Genomic DNA, 23,061 nt, shown 5'->3' with positions numbered 1-23,061 from the left:
CTCCACGCCCTGACAGTCTCCCACCATTCAAAACTATTGCTGACGCCTACCCGAGCATGAACTGTATACGCTGCTGTTCATTTCACGGTCATCCTGTCATGTCACAGACATGAATTTAAAGAGATAAGACTCTATTTCATTTTATTTCAAATCCTCAGAACCCCTCATCCAGGCACCAACTCGAACCCAAATCTCAGTTCCATGCATGTATCCCTAAGGATGATCCATACTCGCAGATCATATATAAATGATTTTTTTCTTGAAATGGAAGTGGAATAGTCTTTCTCAAAATGATCACTGAAGCTCTTGAATGTCCCAGCCCCTCTCTCTTGTTCCTCAAATGCCGAAATGCATGCTTGGAGAAGCACGAATCTTCTACATCAAGTGGACCTATGTTTTCCACTTCCTGGCAAAGATCCCAACGATTCCCTTCAATTTCGTAGTCGTTGCTGAGGAAAACGATGCCTAGACTCCTACTCTCTATTTATTTCTCGACACCCAAGAACGAAAGTAGCCATTATGGTTTCTCAGTTAACGTTTCCCTCTGCTAACTACTCCTAGCTAAAATATGCACTCCTTTTCCTATCTGTGATGATGCAGATTGCAGAAATAGAGATCATTAGTGAAAGAACTTTTTCCTCTAACACAAAATTGAACCATCAAGAGCTTGAGAAGCACGGCTAAACCAATGGATCATGGTTTTACACGTCAATGCGCTCGGGTTTCTGAAAACAATATTAGACTCTTGGTTCCGTTCTGTGGCAAAATATTGTTGGCCCTTATCTCGATTGAATCACATGCTGGTATTCAAGGGAAAAGAAGCACACGCAGGTCAAGAGAAAGTGGGAATCAAATCCATCATAGTAGATATACGACAACTTCATATAGCAGTAGTCAACTCTGCTCCTAAGTTCATCTAAGACACGTTGGAGAACAACAAATTAAGGGACACCAGGTTGGAGAGCAGTCCCAAAAGTCTTCCAATCTTGAAGAATGTCGCTCTGGTCGTTAGTTACTTGAAGGTAGTAGTAGTACAGATCCACGGTTGGCTCCTAAACAATTGATTGGTTACAATTCCACTCTGACGATAAGACAATTTTCTAATTGGTTGAAAAACCATTTAAAGACAAGAAAACATCTGGTATGCCTAAAGTAAGATTCACTGAGAAGGAAGAATGTTCCAAATATCGAGGCTGTATGAAGCCCAAATGAAACCATAATACGAGTAACGACAAAAGGATGGATTCGTCGCTTTTACACGTGTGAGACTTCTTTTCCGTGGAAGATCACAAGTACAAAGGGACTGACATTAATCCAAAACAGCAAGCCCCCCCAGGAGCGGATGATCAGCGACACGCTATCAAAAGAAAAACAGGGGATTTCTGGACGTTGAGAACAAAAACCACAAGATTCAAAAGTTTCGTGCTTCTCTCTTTGAACTCCTTTCACAGAAAGACACAGGCAACTTTCCGAAATCACTGAAGTTACTGGCCTATGTCCAGTCCCTGCGGCCGCTGCTATGAATAAATAAGTACAAGACCTGAAAGTAACTCAACTTAGTGCTTGTAGTATCCTTTTTGTGAATCCAAAAACAAGTTCATCAAAAGATTAATTAGTTAATGATGAGACAGAATTAGAAAGAAAAACAAAAAAAAAAAAAAAAACAAAAGAAACAAATTCAGTGGGGAAGTGCAACAATGATAGAACAAACTCACTAGAGTGAACTTTGCATAGTTGAGCTGAGCTTTTAGTCGCTGTTTAGACAAGCAAAAATAAGAGTGAGACTGTTTCCGTGGTTCTCTTGGCAACCAAAGAGACACGGCTTTGTTAGATACGGGAAGGGATCTAATCCTCTTTCGACCAGAACGCAAGTGGAAGAAAGCATCGCTTTGAGGAGCTTGGAAGAGAGAAACTCAGTTTTGCCATATTGGGCTCTGCAATAGATACAAGAGTTATGCAGTATTGGCTTACGCCGTAATCTGTATGTAATTCAAAATGTGACATGGAACATAGGGACTCTGGGCTTGTAGCTATTGACATTCAACAACTTCAATCTGCCAATAAAACTTGTTAGCTATCAAGCTCAATTTCAACACTCGTGTATACTAAAAGTCTAAAAGTGTTTTCAACATAATGTTCATCTTTACCCTTTGCTTAAGCTTCATATTACAACTTCATACCAAAATGGACTTTCTCGGTTTTTCCTCTTTCTGAGATAAAACGACAAAACAAACTCCCCTTCTGACCTTGTAAGACACGGTTTCGAAACTTGGAATCAAACTTCTATGATCACTTTAAATATTTAAAAGTATTAAGAAGAAATGGAAAAAGAAAAAATTATCAACTTTTCTCTTTGGTTTTTGGTTTTTGGTTTTCAGTTTTCATCAAGAGTATTTTACACATAGATAATCACACTCTAGTTTTACATTTTAAAAAATAAAATAAAATTTTAAAATGGATGAAAAAAATTATTTAATTGAAATGCATTTTCTTTATTTTTCTTTCTTCCCTTGCTACTTGCCTACCTCCCCCTCTAAAAGAAATAATAAGAAATTTAAATTCTCCTTAATATATGCAATAAAAAGCAGCAAAAAAATATTTAAGAAAATAAGAGAATAAAGAAAAAAGTTTTAAAAATACAAATATATAAAGAATATTAAAAACAATTTAACCAATTTCGTTGTATTTTATTTTCTATAATTTTTTAATGGCAACTCAGAGTTCAAAATTTTTCCCTTTTCCATCCTTTTGAGGTGTAAATGAAGGGTAAATGCAAATATAACTAGTAAGGAATTATTATTATTATTTTTATGAATTTCCACATTTCCTCATTTTCCACATTTCCCAACTTCCCCTTACCATACAATGTTGATCATTTCCTCTTCCTCAAATCTAAATTCCAATTTCACCTAATTGTTAGGTAGAGTATTGTTTAACCAAGCTTTGCGAATCGGCTCGTCTTCTAAATTAGAGTCCACCCTTCCTTCCATCTCAAGCTTTTACTCCTCATCATGGCAACATGATCTAGACATTATTCATGGTTGAAGAAGTTATTAAATATGAATGAAAAGCCAAGAGACATTTATGCCATGTAAACGTTGAGAGATATAACACAAACCATTAGCAATGAATAAGACAACCCGGCTTAAATGAATAGTTCACTCTCAAATCTATTTAAATAACATCACCATTAACTTGGCTTCCAAAATAAGTTGCAATCAAATCAATAATTAGGCATGGTAGCAAAGCAAGGTAGCATCAAACAACTACCCACATTGGCACAACCTTCCACAAAATTGACAAGGAGCATGTCCAAAATGCCAAAGTGTACCATACCAACATACACTGAAATTAGTGTGCAAAATGACAGGACCCAACAGGCTAAAATCTACAGGACCATGTCTCCAAAACAATTTAGTGAAGGCAAACCTACAACACCAATGTGGGTATGGTACAAGCTCAACTTTATATGCTTTTCATGTTCACAAACAATGTCATGTTGTATCAGAGAAACTGCCGCAAGGAAACAAAGGGAAAGCCTACACACATGTCCACCAACAAGGCTAGCAACTTTATATGCTTTTCATGTGTGTTCACCAGCAATGCACGATTCTTCCAAAGAAACTGCCACTCAAAACCCAGAATTGAAAAGGAAAAGAAAAAAAGGAAAACAAAGAGAAAACCAATGTCCCATCCAAAGCTACTTCATTTTTTCTAGGGGTGAAACAGGGAAGGAAAAAAGCAAAAGCACAAAGCGATTAGCAAGGAAAATGTAATCAGAATCAGTCTCTTTAAATCCTTTTTAGAGAGAAGGGGGTGGAGGAGAGAGAGGGACAGAGAGAGAGAGAGAGAGACAGGCCAAAGCCTTAAACAGCCGCTGCACAATTTACATGCAATTACAGACACCCACTAGCTTACAACACTCAACACTGAAACAAAGAAAAAAAAAGATTGAAAAGCTAATGAAGAGAAACCATAAATTAGAGCTAATATACCTAAAAACCCTACTCTCAGTTTCAAATCAACACCCAACAGGAACCACCGCCGGCTTCACCTTTGGCGGCCGTCCCCTGGGCCTCGGTGCCCCAGTCGCCGGCGCTGGGGCCGACGAAGTTCCCACCTTGGGCTTCTTTGGAGGGCGTCCGCGTGGCTTTCCACTTCCTGAGGAAGCCTTCTTCGGCGGAGAGACCGGAGCAAATGGATCTCTGGGCTTTGGCGGACGGCCCCTGGGCCTCGGCGGCGCGAGAACGGTTCCTGGAGGAAGAGGAACCTTGGGCTTGGGAGGACGGCCGCGACCCCTCCGCGGCGGCGCGTTAGGGTCGGGCTTCATGTAGTTGTTCTTGACCATAACGAGGTCGCCGCTCTGTTTCATCTTGTTGAGGTGGTGCGCCAGCAGGGTGGAGTGAGCCGCCGGCAGATCTCCGTACGTCGACTCGATGTACTTGGAGATAGAGGACTTGTTGGAGCCGCTCTTGTCGTTCAGAGCCTCGATCGCCGCCATAATCATCTGAAATCCAACACAAAACATGAAAAGATCAGCAAACCCTGACGGAATCTAGCTGGATTTTCACGGGATACTCGAAACCCATCATTAGATGAGGAGAGAAATGAAAACCCATTTACCTCTGAATACTGGGGAATAGAAGAAGGCGGTTGGGGAGGGTTATTGGGCTCTTCGGTGGCCATGAGGGGAAGGGGGAAGAGAGAGAAAGATAGTTTAGGAGAGAGAAAGAGGAGGAACTGTAGGTGAGATGGTGAAGGAGACTCAAAGCGAGGCTTTAAAGAGGGGGTTTCTGAGGATCGGATCGAGTGAAAAGAGAAGGGATGAGTTTTTGGGGAGAGATCGGACGGCTGGGGATTGTGTGTTTGGGTGAGGATCCGAGGGTTCTTATTTCTTTTCAAAGGCATCACACAGATTGATGACGTGGACGGGATACTGTGGGGTTTTTCAAAATTTCCATGGTTCCATTTACCAAAGTGGTCCCCGTTTTAAATATATTCCCATATTGCCCCACAATACAAAACAAACCGGCCGTGATTCCCTACACGCGAAACTCCAGAGGTGTAGCGCGCGTCAAGAATCCATTGGGCCACTCTCTGGAGTCAAAGTAAATCGAGCAAATGATTCCCCATTCACCCAATGAAAAGTCGACACGTGAAATGAAGTTTGGAATGAGCTGTGAGAAAGTGATTAGTTAAAAGCCAGAGCTTGGAAATGGGATTTTTGGGCCCTTGAGTGGGCCATGATGTGTGAGAGGGAGATGGGACGGTGTTGATGGAGTGAGGAGTGATGACTGAGGACCGAGGAGTAGGGAGTTAAGGAGAACAGCATCTGGTGTGATATAAGTTGGAGTGTTCGGAGAATTGCTGTTGACTTTTGTAATGAAATGTACCTTCAGGGGTACCTCTCTCACACCCCGTCACAGCTTTGCCCAAAATTCAATGGGTTATTGACCGTACAATTATTCAAACCAGACTATGTTCCGTTGATTCATACATATCCCACAGCTATTTTGACTTGTGGGTCCCTATCTATCCTTTCCATACTCCAATCAACCGCCCATTGTTCAAGCTTTTAACACTATAAATCTGGATAAATCAATCGCAGCCGTTAATTAAATTTCAGACACAAGTTCTATTCTTTTAGATTTGGAGATGAAGATTCTTAATGTGTGAGTTCCGTATCACCTCGCATCTTATGTCGTATGTATTGGTATTCTAAGTCAATGAGTTTGACTTCTATCCTACATCGTTTTCAATTTGTATCATCAAACTGTTATAATGACGTTTGACTTTATTTTTTGAGTTTTTGAGTAAAAATGATTTCTTATGTGTGGTTTCCAAAAATACTAAAGAAAATAAAAAAAAATATTAAAAGTAATAATTTTTTATATTTGATTGTCTTATAGAAAATAATAAATAAGTAAGATTAATTAAAATTTTATATATTTTTAAATTATTTAATTTTTATATTAGAAAGTGAAAATAAGCAAAATAAGTTTGAAGTAGCATATAAAAATAATTCATTAATTTTAAATTTATTTTTATTTTCCTTCATTTTTTCTTTCCTTCCTTTTTCCTTTCTATTTTATTTCATTTGCATTTTCCCTTACATTTTTTGGAAACCGAATATAGCCTAAAAGAAATTCCACAAAGTAATTTTATTCCCCAAATAAATTTTAAATTAGTGCATTTTATGCCATGTTTATCATGTCACAAAACTATAGTTGAAAACTATTATTTTGAATTTTTTTTTAAATGATCAAAATTTACGAAAACCACTTTAAATTTAAACTTAAAATCGTAGTTATTACTGTTTTAAGCTTAAATCACCAATCATAATTTTATATTCAAACAAATTTTAAAATCGAAATTATTAATTATGGTTTTGTGACAAAAATAAATAAATAAATCTCGAGCCATTTAGATGTCTGAGAATTGTTTTGATTGAAGGATTAGTTTGTAATTTTTTTTTTTCAAATACATTATTTTTTCTCAAAACTTCCTTTTTGATACATTCTTCAAGCCCTTTATTAGAAATATGTGTAATAAATAATAATTTTTAAAAATTTACCCACTCATATTTCTTTTTAAGAAAAAAAGTAGTTTTTTTTTCTTTTTTTTAATATTTAGATAAATGTTATTGAGAAATGTGAAACTTGACTTTGAGACTTTATTTAAATATATTTTAGAGATTGCGTTTGGCTTTAAATAATTTTTTTTAACTTTTAGAATCTATTCCCAACAAGCTTTTAAGCATATTTCATAAGTGCGTCACCAAATAAAATAGATCCAATAATTCCTTTATCAATACTTTTAGAAAATATTTTTAATATCATAGCTATTTTTGAAAATAAATAAATGTTTAATAAAATTTTAAAATTATCTTTTTAAAAAATAAAAACCACTTATAATACTTTTTGAAAAAAAAAATCAATATATAATGCCTTGAAAAATATTTTTATTAAAAACACTTTAAATACAAACACTATCAAACTCTAGATTTTATTATTGTAATAATATTTACACATCTTTTTAATAAATTTGTAAGAAAATCTATTAAAATTATTCATTAATTTAAGATAACAAATGATTACCCATTTTTAAATTAAAGTTTTCTTACTAACTTTTGTTTAAATATATGGTCAAATGAGTTGAAAAACAAATTGCCTAAACTTGAGTTAGAAATTTACTTGAATAAAAAACCAACCAAAATTACAACAACACATAATTTATTTTAAGTGAATGTTAAATAGGTGTATCATGTAAGAATAAGTGAACTAGAAACTCTTTTTTAACGCGGGTGTTTTTAAGAAATATATTTTTTTTAAATAATCAATTAAAAAGAGTGAAATAATCCCTATATTTGAAAATTTAACTTCTCTTATATTTTTATTTGATAAGTAACCATTTTTTTTTTACAAAAACAAACTTGACTATTTCAAATATTTACATTTATGTTTAAAAGAAATGATTAGTTTTACAAGAAAAAAAAAAGGATATTTTTATCAAAATAAGGTTAAAAAATAATGAACAATTAGATTTTCTTAGATTTTCAATTACTATTTTAATCAAATAACCTTTTATTTTTACTTGTTTTGATAATACATGGTTTGGTTATATAAACCGAATAAAGGGGTAGTATTTCTCAAAAAATGTATACTTAATTTCTTATTAAATGCAATTTTAAAATATTAATCTTTCTAAAAAAAGAAAGCTATTGAAAAAAATTAAGTTGATAAACCTTCTTTAGAGGTTTTTTTTTCCATTTATATAGAAAAACTTTGAATTACCTCTTTGAGATGCCCAAAATTAAAAAAAAATAGTTGTTTCACCTTTTAATTATTTGTTGCAAGTAGTGAATAGAACTACACCAAAATCGAAAATCACTTTGTTTCATAATACAAAAGTTTTTTACCTTATCTTTTAGAAAACTTTTCTTTTTAAATTCTCTTGATTTTTTTTTTCCTAAAGAAAGGTTAATGTGAAAGAGAGAAATAATTTTTTTTTTTTTTTTTTTTTCTATTGGGGTGATTTCTAGATAGTTTCTGACAGTTCCAACTCTTTGAAACTCTCTCTTAATCTCCTATTTGGTTGGAATAGATTGGGTCAATCCGACTTGGATATCCACCCAACTCCAACAATTTCTTTTGGCAAAATCGATTCAATCAACCTTCAAAATATCTTTTAAGCCATAATTCTGTGTTGCAATCATTTCATCCATATGCTAATTAAATTTAATACATAACACTAATATATTAAATTTGAGAGATCATGACTGTTGCAACTTGAATTATAATTAAATTAAAAATATTAATTATGGTAATTAGATCGGATAGGAGAGTTAGTTGCCAGTTAAAAGGTTGAAAATGACGTGATTTAATTCAATAATTTAAGGATCTAGATACTATTGAAGTTTTAGTGTGTTTGTCTCATATAATGTATAAATTATAAACCAATGAAGTTAAAATTTAAGCAAATCATCTTTTCATAAACGAAAAACAGCTATCAATTTGATGTTATGAGAAATCTACAAATAGATGGAGTTCAACTCTTCCTTGATAATAATGTTATCTTTTCACAAACAAGGTCACTTGAGTTTCATATATTTTATGACAATTTATTTTGGGAAAATAATAAATTTTTAAAAAGTTCCATCATCGATCATATTGATCATATTGATTAAGGGTGAAGGCATAAGTTTGCAAATAGTGACTCAAATTTATAAAATCTAAATTTAATATACATATTTAAAAATAATAAGTAGTTGTGCAAAACTTGAAATTTCTTGGATCTTAAAAAAAAAAAAAAAAAATCTTTATAAGTATACGTACTATGAATCATTCAAATGAGGATTCCTTGTTCGAAGATATTTGTTTGTATGCAAAATTTCAATAAGAAATATTACCTTAATACTACTTTTTGATGATAAAGGTAATGCATTTGATCATTTAGATTATGTTTACTTTTGGAAAATATGTGAAAAAATGTAAGAGAAATAAAATAGAAAGAAAAAATCAAGAGAAAGGAAAAATGATGGAAAATAACAAATAAATTTAAAATCAATAAATTATTTTTATATATTATTTTAAACTTATTTAACTTATTTTCTTTTTATATATAAAGATTAAATAATTTTAAAATGTATAAATTTTTAGCTAATTATATTTTATTTTATTTTGTATTTCTTATGATAAAACCAATCATGAAAAAAATATTCTAAGGGAAGGAAAATAGGGGGAAAGAAAAATAATTTAAAACATTAAATAATTTAAAACATTAAATTATTTTAATTTAATGTTTTAAATAATTTGAAGTTAAATTATATTTCTCACTTAAAAAGTATTATTCAATTGATTTTTTTACTTTAGATATTAAAATTATTTGTTAAGGTGTTATTTAGATTTACTTATGTTTTTACAAATAAAAATTGATAGAAATTTTTACATAAAGTAAAAGAATATTTTGAAATTTTCCTTATAAAAGGCGGTGACTTTAAAAACTAATTTAGAAAAATTAAGGTATTAAAAAAAATTTATTACCTTAAATTTTAAAAATTTTGAAAATAATTTTTAAGGATATAAGGAAACTTCATACTTTTTAGACAATAATTAATATACTTTACATAAAAGTTACAACTATTTTTTATTTTTAAAAATAAAAAATAGGCAAACATTAAGCTTTCTAAGTTATTAAGGCATTTTTTTTGTAACTATTTTCAAAAATAATTTTTTAAAATTGTTATACGGTGTTTTATAAAACAAAAGTCTATTTAGAACCTAAAATGTTTTTAACTTATTTTTAATATTTTTAAATATGTTTTAAAAATAAATTTTATATCTGATTCTTTATTTTTAATCATCTTACATACTTGTGTGATTATTTTTTTTAAAACAATCATAAGAAAATAAGTGAAAACAACAAAAAACAACTAAAATACGTTGTTTGAAAACACCTTGTTTTATAGTTATTAAATGTGTTTTCCTATTTATTTGTTATGAATAACATAAAATTATTCTTGAAAACAGAACCTAAATTTTTATATTTACTTTCTTAATACTATGTAATGGAATTATATAATAAAAAAAAAAGTATGCCATTTATAAAAAAGTTAATTATCTTGACCTTTTATTTTAAGTTAGTTTAAAGTTATAATATCAATTTATTGTATCAATTATACTCAATATACTAAAAAATTATTTTAAATGAATTTTTTTTTTTAGAATTTTAAAAGTCTTTAAACCTTTATAAAATGACATTTTTATAAAAACAACATTATTGAACATTATTAAGATCTTTTTAACTCTCTTACATTCATTCTCATTTGGGTTATGTCGTAAAGACTAAGTTCCGTACATTTTGTCATTTTATTTCAGAATCAATTGATTATCACCGAAGTCAAATTAATCATCTTTATATAGTTCGAGTCACACCAAATTTCAAGTCAAAACAACCTTAAGCACTAAATTCAAGTCACAAAAACATATTGGACACTACTTCTCAAGTCATCTTCCACATATTTATGGAACACATCATACATCATCAAATCCCAAGTGTACTAAATTTTGGGCTACACTTTTTGAACTATCAATCTTTTTAGGAGTGACATTGTTGTGGACGTAACATATTTTATCATAATAATGTCTAAGAAATTCATAAGAAGCTCTATTACAAGCATTCCATTAAGCCAAAATGACAACCACAAAACAAATCTTTCCATGATTGCATCACATTTTCAAAACAAAGGTTTCTCTAAATTGGAAAGTTCAATTTAAAATTATTTTTAATAGAATTAGAGTTCAAAATTGTCTGCATTGGGCCCTTGACTTCCAATACCACAATTTCCATTTTTGCCACTTTTTTTAAGTCAGATGGAATAAAAAAAAATTCAGTGGTCCTTATTCCTTAAATATAAAAATGATAAAGGTGTTTCAAAAAAGCAAAACCACAAACACAGAAGCCTGTTGTGCACATGTGTCTTATAATAAAATATTTCATTTTTACATTTTTTAATTTCCACTTTATAAAAGCTGTTATCTCATTACGGGTCTGTAGTATTAAATATGTGAGTGGAAAATTTTGAAAATAGTTATAGCTAAAAAATCTTACAACATTTTATTTAAGGTGAGATAGAGTTTTTTTTTTTTTTTTTTATCAAAATCATTTAAAGAAGCATAACTATATCTTTTTTTACAACACTTTATTGAAAAAAAATAGTTTTAATAAACCAATTAAATAGAGTTTATTTAGAAATTTAATTTTATTGTATTAAAAACTAAAACGAAAATATTTATTAAAAAAAATAATTTCAATATAAATAAATTGGTTTGATTCAATATAGTTTATCATAAATAAATTAACATAGAATTTTTTTTTTTAGAATATTTATTATTTGTTATTTATATGAAGGAACTAATAACAAAACTTCTCTTTTAAAAAGAGATAAATTTTAATACAAAGAGGATTTAATAATTAAATATCTATTTTATAAAAAAGAATTAATATGAAATATCAATTGCACTTAAAAAATGAGACCGAAAAATTTTATTATTTTTTAGTAATTAAATATTTTATCAAACATCCCTTAATTTACTTAAATTTAAAAAGTAATTATAAGTCATATCAGGAATAAATACTTCATCCAAGAGATCAGAATAAGATGACGATTTCATTTATTTTGAATTTGGTGTGTTGTATTTGACTCAAAATATGACAACCTATTTTTTTTTTTTTTTTTAATGACAACAATAAAGTGATGATAAAATTAAATAATAAACATTTATTCTTAAAATTTTCGGAGATGCTTCAAAAATAGATATTCTCTAAAGATTGGAATCAACAATTGATATTGGTATATAAGTTTAAATAAAAGAATAAATTACTCTTTTTGTTATTGTTTTCTAATTCCCTCTGCTTTCAAGTGGAGAAAAGCAGCACAGGGACTGCCTGGCCCAAACTCTCTCAAAAAGCCACGGCCTGTACATCTGAATCTTGGGGTTTTACTGGGTCTATTGGCCTTTGGCAGTACCAAAGAACCCAGATAAACAGGTATAAAGTTGGATTCAAACAACGTCAAGGAACACATACCACCGCCAGTGAAGCCAAGCTGGGGGAAGGGGAAGAAGAAGCTTGGCATATAATGGGTGATGATAATACAAGTCCCTGACCCTTTAGATCAGAGAATCCTTCTGTTTCACCTCCTGTTTTTAGATGCCAACAGGTTTTGTCCTTTGGATGTGAATGTAAATGTGAATTCTTCAAAAGGCAAATGGACAGCGTTCCAAACAAAAACCATACTGCTTCCGGGAAAAAAAATTGAAGGAAGGTGTGAATTTCTCCGTGGTATTTGCTCATGATGTAATGTCTTGTCCATAACCGAAATCCTATTAAAACAACTACATTTTGACATTCATTTTAACCCATTCCTTGCTAACATTTACAAAACTAATAAAACAACACCACATATCTACACAGTACACAAAGAATAAGCAAAATTGAATGGTTAACCTTGCACAGGACGTTTCCCTCTTGGGTCTAATCTTGGGCTAGCCACCCCTGACGTGGTTGCAGTGGCGCTATTTGTGGTAGATTCAAATGTGTGTGAAGATTCACCCGAAGTTCCAGCTGTGGAGGTTGATGTTGTAGGCCTACGAGATCTTCTGTATCTTGAACCCGGGTATCCAGGTCTAGTTGGCTCCTCCAGGGTGCCTGGTTTCTTTGATAGCATAACCACGACACGGCGCATGTTGGGCCGTGACTGTGGATCAGCTTGAGTGCACAGCAGACCAATCTGTACACACATCGCTACTTGCTCAGCAACTGCAGATGATGCTAATGAGGGATCCAAAACCTCCAAGCTTCGGCCTTTCTTGTAAAGTTTCCATGCCTGCAGCAATGATAAACCACAACAATGATGCCGCTTATGGATGAGTTCAAGTGGAATTTCGGACAATAATAGCAAAGCGTAGCTAAAGAAAGAGTTGCACTAGACCATCACAAAATAATAGGGAAGCAGAAGCTAATATGCAATGTAACATGAATGCTTTTACTAGTTAAAAAAAAAAAGAGTGTAGCCTGAGTCAAAAAAACATGAAGCACACATTCATTACTAATACAGTGACCTTAAAAACCTAGGGGCAGTGTTTTGGTGAAATTTTCAAAAACTGCATCAGACGTTTTGAGGAGCTTCACTGTGACTGCTGAGTACGATACAAGTAACCATTGTTTTAATAATTGAAACTACTAACCCAGATCCCAAGTTGTCCAACTTACAGAATTTGTCTGAGAAATTTGGACAATTCAACCCTTTTTTTTTTCTTTCTCATTGTTAGATGACCCAAATTTCACCAAATTTTAGGTGAACCAATAATTTTCTTTTTAAATTTTTTAATGTTTTATTTTTTTAAAAAAAGATTCCTAATCCAGAATTTCCAGATTTTGATAGAATTCCAAATGTAAAGCCAAAGCTTTAGTGCAAATTTTGCCCAACTTCAGCTTCACACTCCAATCTGACAAATGATTTATGTAATTATTGGGCAATTTTTAAAATCACTGCATGACTCATATTTAGGACAAGCCACTTTGAGCATGTGAGCTCCGTTCTAGATTGATATCTATTCCAATTTAACAGCTGTATCTATGTTGAATAATGATATAATACAAAGGCTTAATTAGGAATATAAAAAACATACCAGGAAAATGAAACACAATAAAAATATTTAAAAACTTTTATATTTTTAAATTTTTATTTTCATAATAAAAAATAATTATTGAATTTAAATTTAATTTTTATCTTTCATTAGTTTTTATTTCTCTTCTTTATTCCTTTTTATTTTGTTTTCTTCCACTTTCCCTTCTTATACATTCTAACAACACAGCCAAACCAAGTGGAGCAACACAAGAAAAATGTAAAGTAGAACTCAAAATAAAGGCCATAATATATAGAATTGATAGGTTGGGGCGTGGGACCATGGATAGAAAGAGTTGTTCCCCAGTCAATGAACCAGAAATAAAGAACAAAATGTTGGGTCTCCTATCAACTTCCTGGCTATTTGCTTTCATTTATATAATCATAATGTGGTCTTAGAAGAAGCTTCCACAGCCCAAGTTGGCTGCGCCACAGAATTATAGACATTTGAATTCCTGGCTCTTTGCTTTTTCTTAGAGGGTTCCATACATTGTAATTGACATTTAGTAAACATCATGGATTTAATCCACGACTCTTTAGAAGTGTAGCCAGCAAATAATAATGCCCGAGTTACCTGCAATAGCCTACAATAATCACAAAAGCTTGCCATTCCATCTCTTTTCTCCTGCTGACATGGCAAATTTACCACTCAATTACATGAGTAGATGGAAGGTCATTCACAGGTAATACATTGGATAGGGACCAACTCGGGCAAGGATAAGAATTGGCTAAAGTAATCCATTACAAAAATTACCTGCGACCAAAGATAAGAAGGGGCAAGAAGGGTTACGAGTTCAAGACATCCATGGCCTTAGCAACCTGGTCCTGAATTAGTATCTTAATCAAGACAAGCTGTAAGGTACTTGGCTAAATGAGGAGTTACCTAAACAACACTTGGGGGCATAGAGCCATTGGTCATTCTGTCATTTTTATTTATTTATTTTTACTCCTTTTGTACTTCTACATGGAGATCAACATTAATCAAAGGGCTTCAGATACAAGGAAAACCTAGGGGTAGGGAATGGGAGAAAATTCAAAGCCTTGCATTATCATCAATCAAGAGATGCTTGCAGGCCAGTTCTGTGACTGCTTTAGCCAAAGTGCACTCTAATGATTAAAATTTGACAGGATAATGTCCGAACACAGAATAGTAATTTAATTATGAACCAGCATGAAATATGAGAAAGATGGGTTAAGAGCTTACCCACTCAAGTAGGTTCTGTGCATCAAGATTTACATCAAATGTGGAGTTCTTCTGACCACTGATCAGCTCTAAAATCAAAACCCCAAAACTGAATACGTCTGCCTTCACTGAAAGATGTCCGTGCATGACATACTCAGGAGCCATGTACCCACTGTTACAAGGTGTAATCCTTTATTAGGTTGACTTACCACCCAGATCCCAGAAGTTGGACCCAAATGTTCCTTCAATTTGACAGCATAAATCACATTCAAACTTGAAATTTAATTCAGATACAAGACCACATACTTGGTGCCAGCTACACGGGTGTTGACATGAGTTTGGTCTTCTGGAAAGAGACGTGCCATACCAAAATCGGCAATTTTTGGGGCCCATTTATCATCTAGTAGAATGTTGCTGGCCTTGATGTCCCGATGGATTATGCAACTATGGGAGTCTTCATGAAGGTAAAGCAAGCCCCGTGCGATGCCTCCAATTATGTCATACCTTCGTTTCCAATCCAGTTCCTCTCGTCTACCTGTTTCTGAATCAAGACCATCACAATCACCATCAATGTTACTGTCAATCTCTTCCCAGTCTAGTCAAGCCTAAGGAAAATAATAAATATGATAACTACCAGATCAATATTGGTAATGCTAATCAACATATTGCTTAGAGCGATGGCTTTGAAAATAGAAGGGTTCTTTTTCCTCTCAGAGCCACCGCAGTTGTCCTAGAATTGTCAAAAAGCTTTAATTCAGCACATTAGGTTGGTTAACCACCCGGATAAAAGATAAAGGGGTCACAGTTTAACAAACTCCTATAACCAGGCTATTAGCATGAGGAAAAGAACTAAAAAAAAGAAAAAAAAGGAAACAACCGAACCTTATTCGCACGCATCAGTCACAGGAGTTGCATTCATTTCTTCACAATCCATTTGTCTTTTTAGATTTTTGAAATTATGTTTCTTATGATTGCACACATTTTTATGGGACCTATGAGTGTTTAGTTAGGTTGACAATTGCGGACAAAATTCCTAAGTATCTCCTAATTCGGTTTTTCCAAATCCTTCTTCGGACTACTTGCTCAATGAAGATCAAGACATTAAATTTGCTAAGAGACTAAGGTATGTAGTTAAGGTTGGAGTTGGATGGAATTGAATTGATCATATTATTTAAATGTTGTTTTACTTGAAATATTTTTTTAAGAAGTTAGGAAGGCTTGGGAATTTTTTTTTTTACTTAGTGTTCAAAATGCCTTGTTCCAGGATCGATCCAGGTTACACTTTCTTGATTTAATTTCAACCGTTGGATCTAAGCCTTGTTTCATTTAAAAAACCCCCAAAATTTGCTTCTTGATGGGTAGAGAGAAGCAACAGTAGCCGTCTCCTTTGGTTCTCTTTTCCTTTCCTATTTTGGGGTGTTTGTTTGCCAAGAAAATCCGTCTTTCTACTCGTTTTCCAAATTGTTTTCAACGGATTTTCTTGATAAAAAAAAAGAGTTGATTCTTTTTATTCATTCATCTCTCAATTTTGAAACTATTGGGTTTGGGAAAAACTCGTTTTTCTTCTTGTGTGGATTCAAGAAGAAGCCGAGATCAAGCTTCCTATGGATTCCAAGTGTGCTCAGGAATAAGAAGGTGAGAAGCTGAAAGTGAAAGATGCTAGTCAAATCGTCCGAGAAGGATTGGTAAGCTTGATCTAGGTAAAACCTTATATTTGATGTTTGTTCTTCATAGTGGATGTTTTCGATCGATCGTACGCTCATGGTTTTTTATCTCCTCAGAGATTTTCCACGTAAATGTTGGTGTCAATGTCTTTCTCTTGTTCCAATGCTTGATTAATTTTTTGTTTAGTTTTACATTTGATATCATTATTTACTTGGGCATATAAGTTACATGGAAAATAATGAGTTGAAGTAGTTGTGATTTTCAATTGGTTATCTTGAATGTTTTTTCTGGTTATTTTGATATAGATATTCAATAGAAATTGAAAATTGTGTTGATGAGAAATGGTTCTTATGAATTGTGTTGGGAGAGTGTTGTGGCATTTGCATGTGACTTACATTTGAAAATTGTTGGGAGAGTATTGTTGCATTCATACTTGCTTGTGACTTTAATTCTTTTGTTAGAAAAAATTTAAAGAGAAGAATATATTGTGTAAAATTCTAAGGTTAGATAATATATTTAAAATTGCACAAAAACACCTATTCACCCCCCCTCTAGGTGTATTTCATCTTTGAGATTCACCCTTTAGGACCCTTGAACTAATGCTTCTCATGATTAATAGTCTCAAATAAAATTATCCTTCAAAGACTCTATATCCAAACTGAACTGCTTAATAGTAGTAATTTCAAGAACTGCAGAAGAGAGATTGAAGAGGAAACGATTCAATAAATAACTCCTCACATTTCATTTTGTTTTACACATTTTATATGCCACTTTATTACCTGTACATTTAAATGAAATATTATGCTGCTAAATTAATGTAAAAAAATGCATGTGTATAGATTCAAGCACCTCGGTGATATTGAGGGAAAAAAATTCCTTACCTAATATAACAGAACCTCAAAAAGGGAAAAAAAAAGAAAAAAAAAAAGAGTTCAATGACCTTCTATTAGTAGCAATGAAAGCAGAGTGTTCTACAGCTAGTATAGAAGTATCTAGTCGATGTATTAAAATCCAGAAGAAAATATATGATGTTCACTAAACTGTCCTTTGGAACTTTTGATTTGAAAAAAATAAAGAAAAAAGAAAAAGGAAAACCTTCTTAGTTGCCACTAAAACTTGATATGATAAATGCCTAATTTTTATTCTAGATTATTTAATATAAAAAACTTTCAAAACTAAACAATACAAAGATTAAAGAGATGGGGATTTTTAATTCCCTTCTATTTTTAAAATAAGTATTTCATAAATGGAAACAACACTTTTTTTGTGCGTTTTTGAAATGTAAATTTTGTAAAACACCATTTTTATTTTGATAATGGGTCTATATCCTTTTCTTTCATGAATGTCGAAGTCACTATTGCTTCAAGGTTGATTATACTTTTGGTTACCACATATGTAAGTACATAAATATATCTAGTATCCATCCCTGCTTATATGATTGTAGACAAAGAAAATAAGAAAGGAGAATGCCAAAAGTCATGCTAGAAAGAGAGAAATTATTTGACAGGGAAATAAAGCATGCCTAAAGTCAACAACAATATTCGTCAATGAGGTTGAATGCACTTCTATGCCTACTAAAAAAAAGAGATCCATTCCACTTCTATATGCTAAACATATTACTTCGAATCTGAATTTAGCAAACATACTTCATGGTTGAAAATTTTATTCACTAAAAAAAAGGGAAATCTTTGAAAAATCAGCTATCTTTACATATATCACCTTCAAAGTAAACCACCTGGAAAATTCAAACTAAAGCTTTGAAGGTGATGGACTGAATAAATAAATAACGGGAAAATGATTGCCTTTCTAAAAAAATTTCTAAAAGTTCATAAGCATCAATATGGAGTTGAAACAAAATTTACCACAATATTTTGAATATAAATGCTTTAAAAATTTATTCAAAATATGAAAGTGTTGTTTTTGTTTTTGCGTAGGCTACTATGTATACTTCCTGTATGCTTTGTGGCTTTTTGCTTAATTTTATATATATGCGCTCACTTATCTAAAAAAAATAAATTTAAAGAGCTCATGAATCTTGAACCGAAAATCCAACTTGAAAAAAAATCTCAAATCTCCTAAGAATTGAATATTGCAGAAGAATTTAACAATATTACAACAGTTTCAATCAGAACTTAAAACCTACTGAAGATAGAGGATTTCAATTCAGTAGATGTCATCATCTTAAGCTCTTAGGAATATTTCAAGTTTATGTTTCTCTAAGGCCCTCCTTAGTTGCCAAGAAAGTGTAGGAAATTAAAAGATATTTTGGATCTCCCACTATATAGGTCCTAAAAAATGACAGAAATCGAAAAGTAAAAACTTGTTTTTCTTTCCCCATTTTCTCAACAACCAAACAGAGGATTCAATGGAGAAATGAGTATGAATAACAGCATGAAAGGAAAAAGAAGAAGACATGCACTACTTACTGAAGAGAAACTTGTCAAGGCTTTCATTGGAGATGTACTCATAGACAAGAAGTTTCTCTGCACCACGTGTACAATATCCTAACAGATTTACAACATTTCGATGCTGTACACGAGCCAACAACTTGGCCTCATTCTCGAACTCTTTCTTCCCTTGATTCGAGTTCTGTGACAGCTTCTTTACAGCAATCTCTCTTCCATCCTCCAACCTCCCCTACAAAATATTTCCCACTATTTAGGAAAAAATGTCTCAATTGAACTGAATGGATGAGAAAATGAAGGAAAAAGAAAAAAAAAAGAAGAAGAAATAATTAAAACCCTCTATTCTCCATCCTTTGGATTCCAAAAACAAATTATAAGAATCAAACCAACTGAAGCTTTACTACTTTATTGAGTTTTGACTTAAATCACCCTGTTTGGTTGCAAAGAAAATGAAGGAAAAGTGACAACATTAGAAATAGAGCCTTACATTCTCCCTTTTTCAGTTTCCCAAAAAATAAATAAATAAATAAGTAGAAGAGTTGAGTGAATTAACCCAATCGAATTCCAGCATCTACACAACTATGTCTGAGTTTTTCTTAATTGCCCCGTTCGGTTGCTAAGAAAATGAAGGAAAACAGAAGAAAATTAAAACCGAATTCTTAGCTGCTTCTTTGTTTTGGTTCCAAGCAACGAAGATAATCGAGCCAACTAAATATCTTACGTTTCAATGGATGTTTCTGTTTTCATTTTTGTGGAACCTAAATAGTATCAGAAAGTGTTAAAATTTCAAACTTGTGTGTTCCTTAAGTTTCGTGGTTCCCAAACAGAACCTTATGTGTTCCCTGGACTCAATTAAGCCTAACAGAACTACTTAACCAAGTTGGATAGAATTTCCAAAAAACAAGAGAAGAAAACTACCACAACTTCAAAATTAAATTAATTTGCCCAAATTTCTCGGCAGCTAAACAGACCCAATATTATAATTGAAACCGTACCTTGAAGACGGGACCGAAACCTCCTTCACCGAGCTTCTGGTGGAAATTTTTGGTGGCTGCGACTAGGGTTTCGAAAGGGAATAGTTTCTGTTCCTGGGCGGCTATCTTCTCCAAATCCTCCTCTTTCTGTCCCTCTGATCAGCAACAAAAACAATCATATAAATGCTGAGCGAGGCAGAAGCAGCAGAGGAATTTTAAAATCTATTTGGATTAAATTCAATTCATTTACCTCTGCTGGAACTGAATTTGAAGGGCTTCATTATATTCTGAAAGAAGTTCTTGGGTTTCATCATGAATGCGGCTGCGCCTTATGAGTCGCTCATAAAGATTCAGAGATATTTCAAGTGGAGAATATTATAGGGCTTCGAGTTGCGATTTTGAACAAGAAAGCTGATGATGATGAGGAAGAGGAAGAAGAAAGGACTGAGTATGAGGGCCTTTTGGCTTTGAATACTCGCAATTGAGCCCAGATATCAGCCGTGTTGACTTGATGACTTTGGAGGCTAAAAGAGAAAAAGGCATCCAAGTACAAACCGATTTACAAAGAACAGGTCATGCCTCCTCCGCAGGCTGCCACTCCCTTCCACGGTCTTTTCGACTTTTCCTTGGTTCCCTTCCCTTTCGATTTTCACATCCTAGGTTTTAGATTAAGGTTTCATTTTATATAAAGCAACAAAAATAAAACATGCTCTTCTCAATTACAAATGAAACTCATTTTTTGAAAAGATAAATTTCATATAATAAAAATCAAATTCGTCTATTGATTTTAGTATAAAAATAATAATAAAAATGATAAAAAGTATCATATTTTTATATTTTGTTTTTAAATAATTATTTTTTAAAATAACATTTTTTTAAAAAGAAAAATCACACTATTAGAATTTATAAAAAATCCATGGAGAAATTTGTAACAATGATACATTTCTCCAAAATTTTAATTTATTTGATGGTGGCAAAAATTTCATACCAAGAGAGAAAATATTTTTGTTTTTTGTAAAATGAATTAAGGTCAAGGGGACAAAGGCGCTAGGTGTAATCAATTTCATAGGTAACAAAGAAAGGTCAACACAATAATTATAATGTACCATGTATGAGAAAGGTGACCCACAGCCGACTTTTACACAAATACATGAATGAAGATGTCTAATCTTTGAAAATTTCACACATTCTCTATGTTAAATTCACTCAGCTTTGAATGAAGTTTTTCTTATAACCACATATTAATATAATAATAATAAAAACCTAAACATTGACTTGTGGCAAGCCTAAACCTTGATCCGCGGCCCTTGTATTTAGGATTGACAATGGAGCTAATAAAAGGATTTTTCTCAATAGTACGGTAATTTAAAAAAATTATGCTTAAATTATTGTAGTAGAAGAAATTATTATAAATATACGGTAGTTTTTGTCACCTAGGAAAGAGGATTTGCCACTTAAGAGAGAGGAGAGAGGTTCAGCGGATAATTTTTTTTTAAAACCAAAATCATCTTTTCAAATTTTCAAAAGGAAATCGCCTTTTCAAAAGACGAGTTTCATGAAAAAAAATTAGTATTTAAAAAAATTCCCCATTTACAAGGGAACTCGTCTCTTGAAGAGACGAGTTCCTTGAAAAAAAAAATATATTTTTTTTTTAAAAATCCCAAATTATTATTTAAAAAAAAAAAACAACAATTCTCAAGAGACGAGTTCCCATGGGAAAAAAATATATATTTTTTTAAAAAAATTTTTTAAAAAAATTCCCAAAAAAAAAAAAAAAAAAAAAACACAATACCACAAGGGAACTCGTCTCTTGAAGAGATGAGTTCCCATGGGAAAAAAAAAATTTTTTTTTTAAATATTTTTTTTTTATAAAAAAGTTCCCAAATTAAAAAAAAAAAAAAAACAATTCTTCAAGGGAACTCGTCTCTTCAAGAGACGAGTTCCCAGGGGAAATTTTTTTTTTTTAAATATTTTTTTATAAAAAAATTCCCAAATTAAAAAAAATAAAAATAAAATTCCACAAGGGAACTCGTCTCTTCAAAAAAAATTTTTTTTAAAAAAATTTTTTTATAAAAAAATTCCCAAATTAAAAAAAAAAAAAAAAAAAAAAAAAAAAAAAACAATTCCACAAGGGAACTCATCTCTTGAAGAGACGAGTTCCCATGGAAAAAAAAAATTTTAATTTTTTTTTTAAAATACCCAAATTAAAAAAAAAAAAAAAATCTTCAAGGGAACTCGTCTCTTCATGGGAAATTTTTTTTTTTTTAATATTTTTTTTATAAAAAAATTCCCAAATTTAAAAAAAAAAACAATTCCACAAGGGAACTCATCTCTTGAAGAGACGAGGTCCCATGGGAAAAAAAAAAAATTAAAATTTTTTTTTTTTAAAAAAGAATACCCAAATTAAAAAAAAAAAAAAACAAAACAATTCTTCAAGGGAACTCGGCTCTTGAAGAGACGAGTTCCCATGGGAAAAAAAAAATTTTAATGAAGAGACGCAACCACACAATTCAATTGAAGAGACGAGTTCCCAAATTAGTAATTTTTTTTTTATTTTTTTTTATATTTTGGGATTTTTTTTTAATGAAGAGACGATTTCCCTTTTGCAATATTTTTTTTTTAATTTTTTTTTATATTTTGGGATTTTTTTAAAAAATATATTAAAAATATTATTTTTTTTTTAAAGAGACTATTTCCCCTTTGGAATTTTTTATTTTTATTTTATAATTTGGGATTTTTTAAAAAAAAATAAATATATTTTTTTTATGGGAACTCATCTCTTCAAGAGACGAGTTCCTTGAGGAATTGTTTTTTTTTTTTTAAAATAATAATTTGGGAATTTTTAAATATATATATATTGGGAACTTTTTTTTTTTTTTAAAAAAAGACGAGTTCCCTTGAGGAATTGTTTTTTTTTTTTTTAAATAATAATTTGGGAATATTTTTTAAAAAATATAATTTTTTATTTTTCATGGAACTCGTCTCTTGAAGAGACGAATTCCCTTGAGGAATTTTTTTTTTTGTTTTTTTTTTAATTTGGGGACTTTTTTTAAAAATATATATATATTTTTTTCCATGGGAACTCGTCTATTGAAGAGACGAGTTCCCTTGCGGAATTGTTTTTTTTTTTTTTTTTTTAATTTGGGA

The 23,061-nt window shown here is 31.6% G+C and overlaps 2 protein-coding genes and 1 long non-coding RNA gene across 3 annotated transcripts; all 3 read right to left on the bottom strand.

The window, feature by feature from the left end:
• Positions 1-843: 843 nt before the first annotated feature.
• Positions 844-2,014, bottom strand: LOC117923944. The gene is made up of 2 exons (XR_004652698.1): positions 1,716-2,014; positions 844-1,540 (listed from the first exon to the last, which is right to left on the bottom strand). It is a non-coding gene; the product is annotated as an uncharacterized LOC117923944 (long non-coding RNA).
• Positions 2,015-3,678: 1,664 nt separating this feature from the next.
• LOC117923894 (HMG-Y-related protein A) lies at positions 3,679-4,768 on the bottom strand. Its single transcript, XM_034842387.1, has 2 exons — positions 4,624-4,768; positions 3,679-4,507 (listed from the first exon to the last, which is right to left on the bottom strand). The coding sequence occupies exons 1-2, from the start codon at positions 4,684-4,686 to the stop codon at positions 4,022-4,024; spliced, it is 549 nt and encodes a 182-aa protein (XP_034698278.1). The 5' UTR covers positions 4,687-4,768; the 3' UTR covers positions 3,679-4,021.
• Positions 4,769-12,304: 7,536 nt separating this feature from the next.
• LOC117924969 (cysteine-rich receptor-like protein kinase 10) lies at positions 12,305-20,522 on the bottom strand. Its single transcript, XM_034843728.1, has 6 exons — positions 20,165-20,522; positions 19,936-20,069; positions 18,962-19,172; positions 15,177-15,411; positions 14,892-15,042; positions 12,305-12,886 (listed from the first exon to the last, which is right to left on the bottom strand). Exons 1-6 carry the CDS (start codon positions 20,226-20,228, stop codon positions 12,503-12,505), a joined length of 1,179 nt encoding a protein of 392 aa, XP_034699619.1. The 5' UTR covers positions 20,229-20,522; the 3' UTR covers positions 12,305-12,502.
• Between the last annotated feature and the right edge of the window lie 2,539 nt (positions 20,523-23,061).

The sequence above is a fragment of the Vitis riparia genome, chromosome 1 (assembly GCF_004353265.1).
Source record: "Vitis riparia cultivar Riparia Gloire de Montpellier isolate 1030 chromosome 1, EGFV_Vit.rip_1.0, whole genome shotgun sequence".
In the NCBI taxonomy this organism is placed as follows: domain Eukaryota; kingdom Viridiplantae; phylum Streptophyta; class Magnoliopsida; order Vitales; family Vitaceae; genus Vitis; species Vitis riparia.
The sequence above is the reverse complement of the archived record's forward strand: the minus strand, read 5'-3'. Positions and strand labels throughout refer to the sequence as shown.

Coding starts and splice junctions, on each gene's coding strand:
- LOC117923894 (XM_034842387.1), bottom strand. CDS start 4,686: ATGGCCACCGAAGAGCCCAATAACCCTCCCCAACCGCCTTCTTCTATT. Junction 4,508..4,623: donor CTATTCCCCAGTATTCAGAG/GTAAATGGGTTT, acceptor GTTGGATTTCAG/ATGATTATGGCGGCGATCGA.
- LOC117924969 (XM_034843728.1), bottom strand. CDS start 20,228: ATGATGAAACCCAAGAACTTCTTTCAGAATATAATGAAGCCCTTCAAA. Junction 15,412..18,961: donor CCTTGACAAGTTTCTCTTCA/GTAAGTAGTGCA, acceptor GTCTTGATTCAG/AAACAGGTAGACGAGAGGAA. Junction 12,887..14,891: donor CACAGAACCTACTTGAGTGG/GTAAGCTCTTAA, acceptor TCATTGCTGCAG/GCATGGAAACTTTACAAGAA.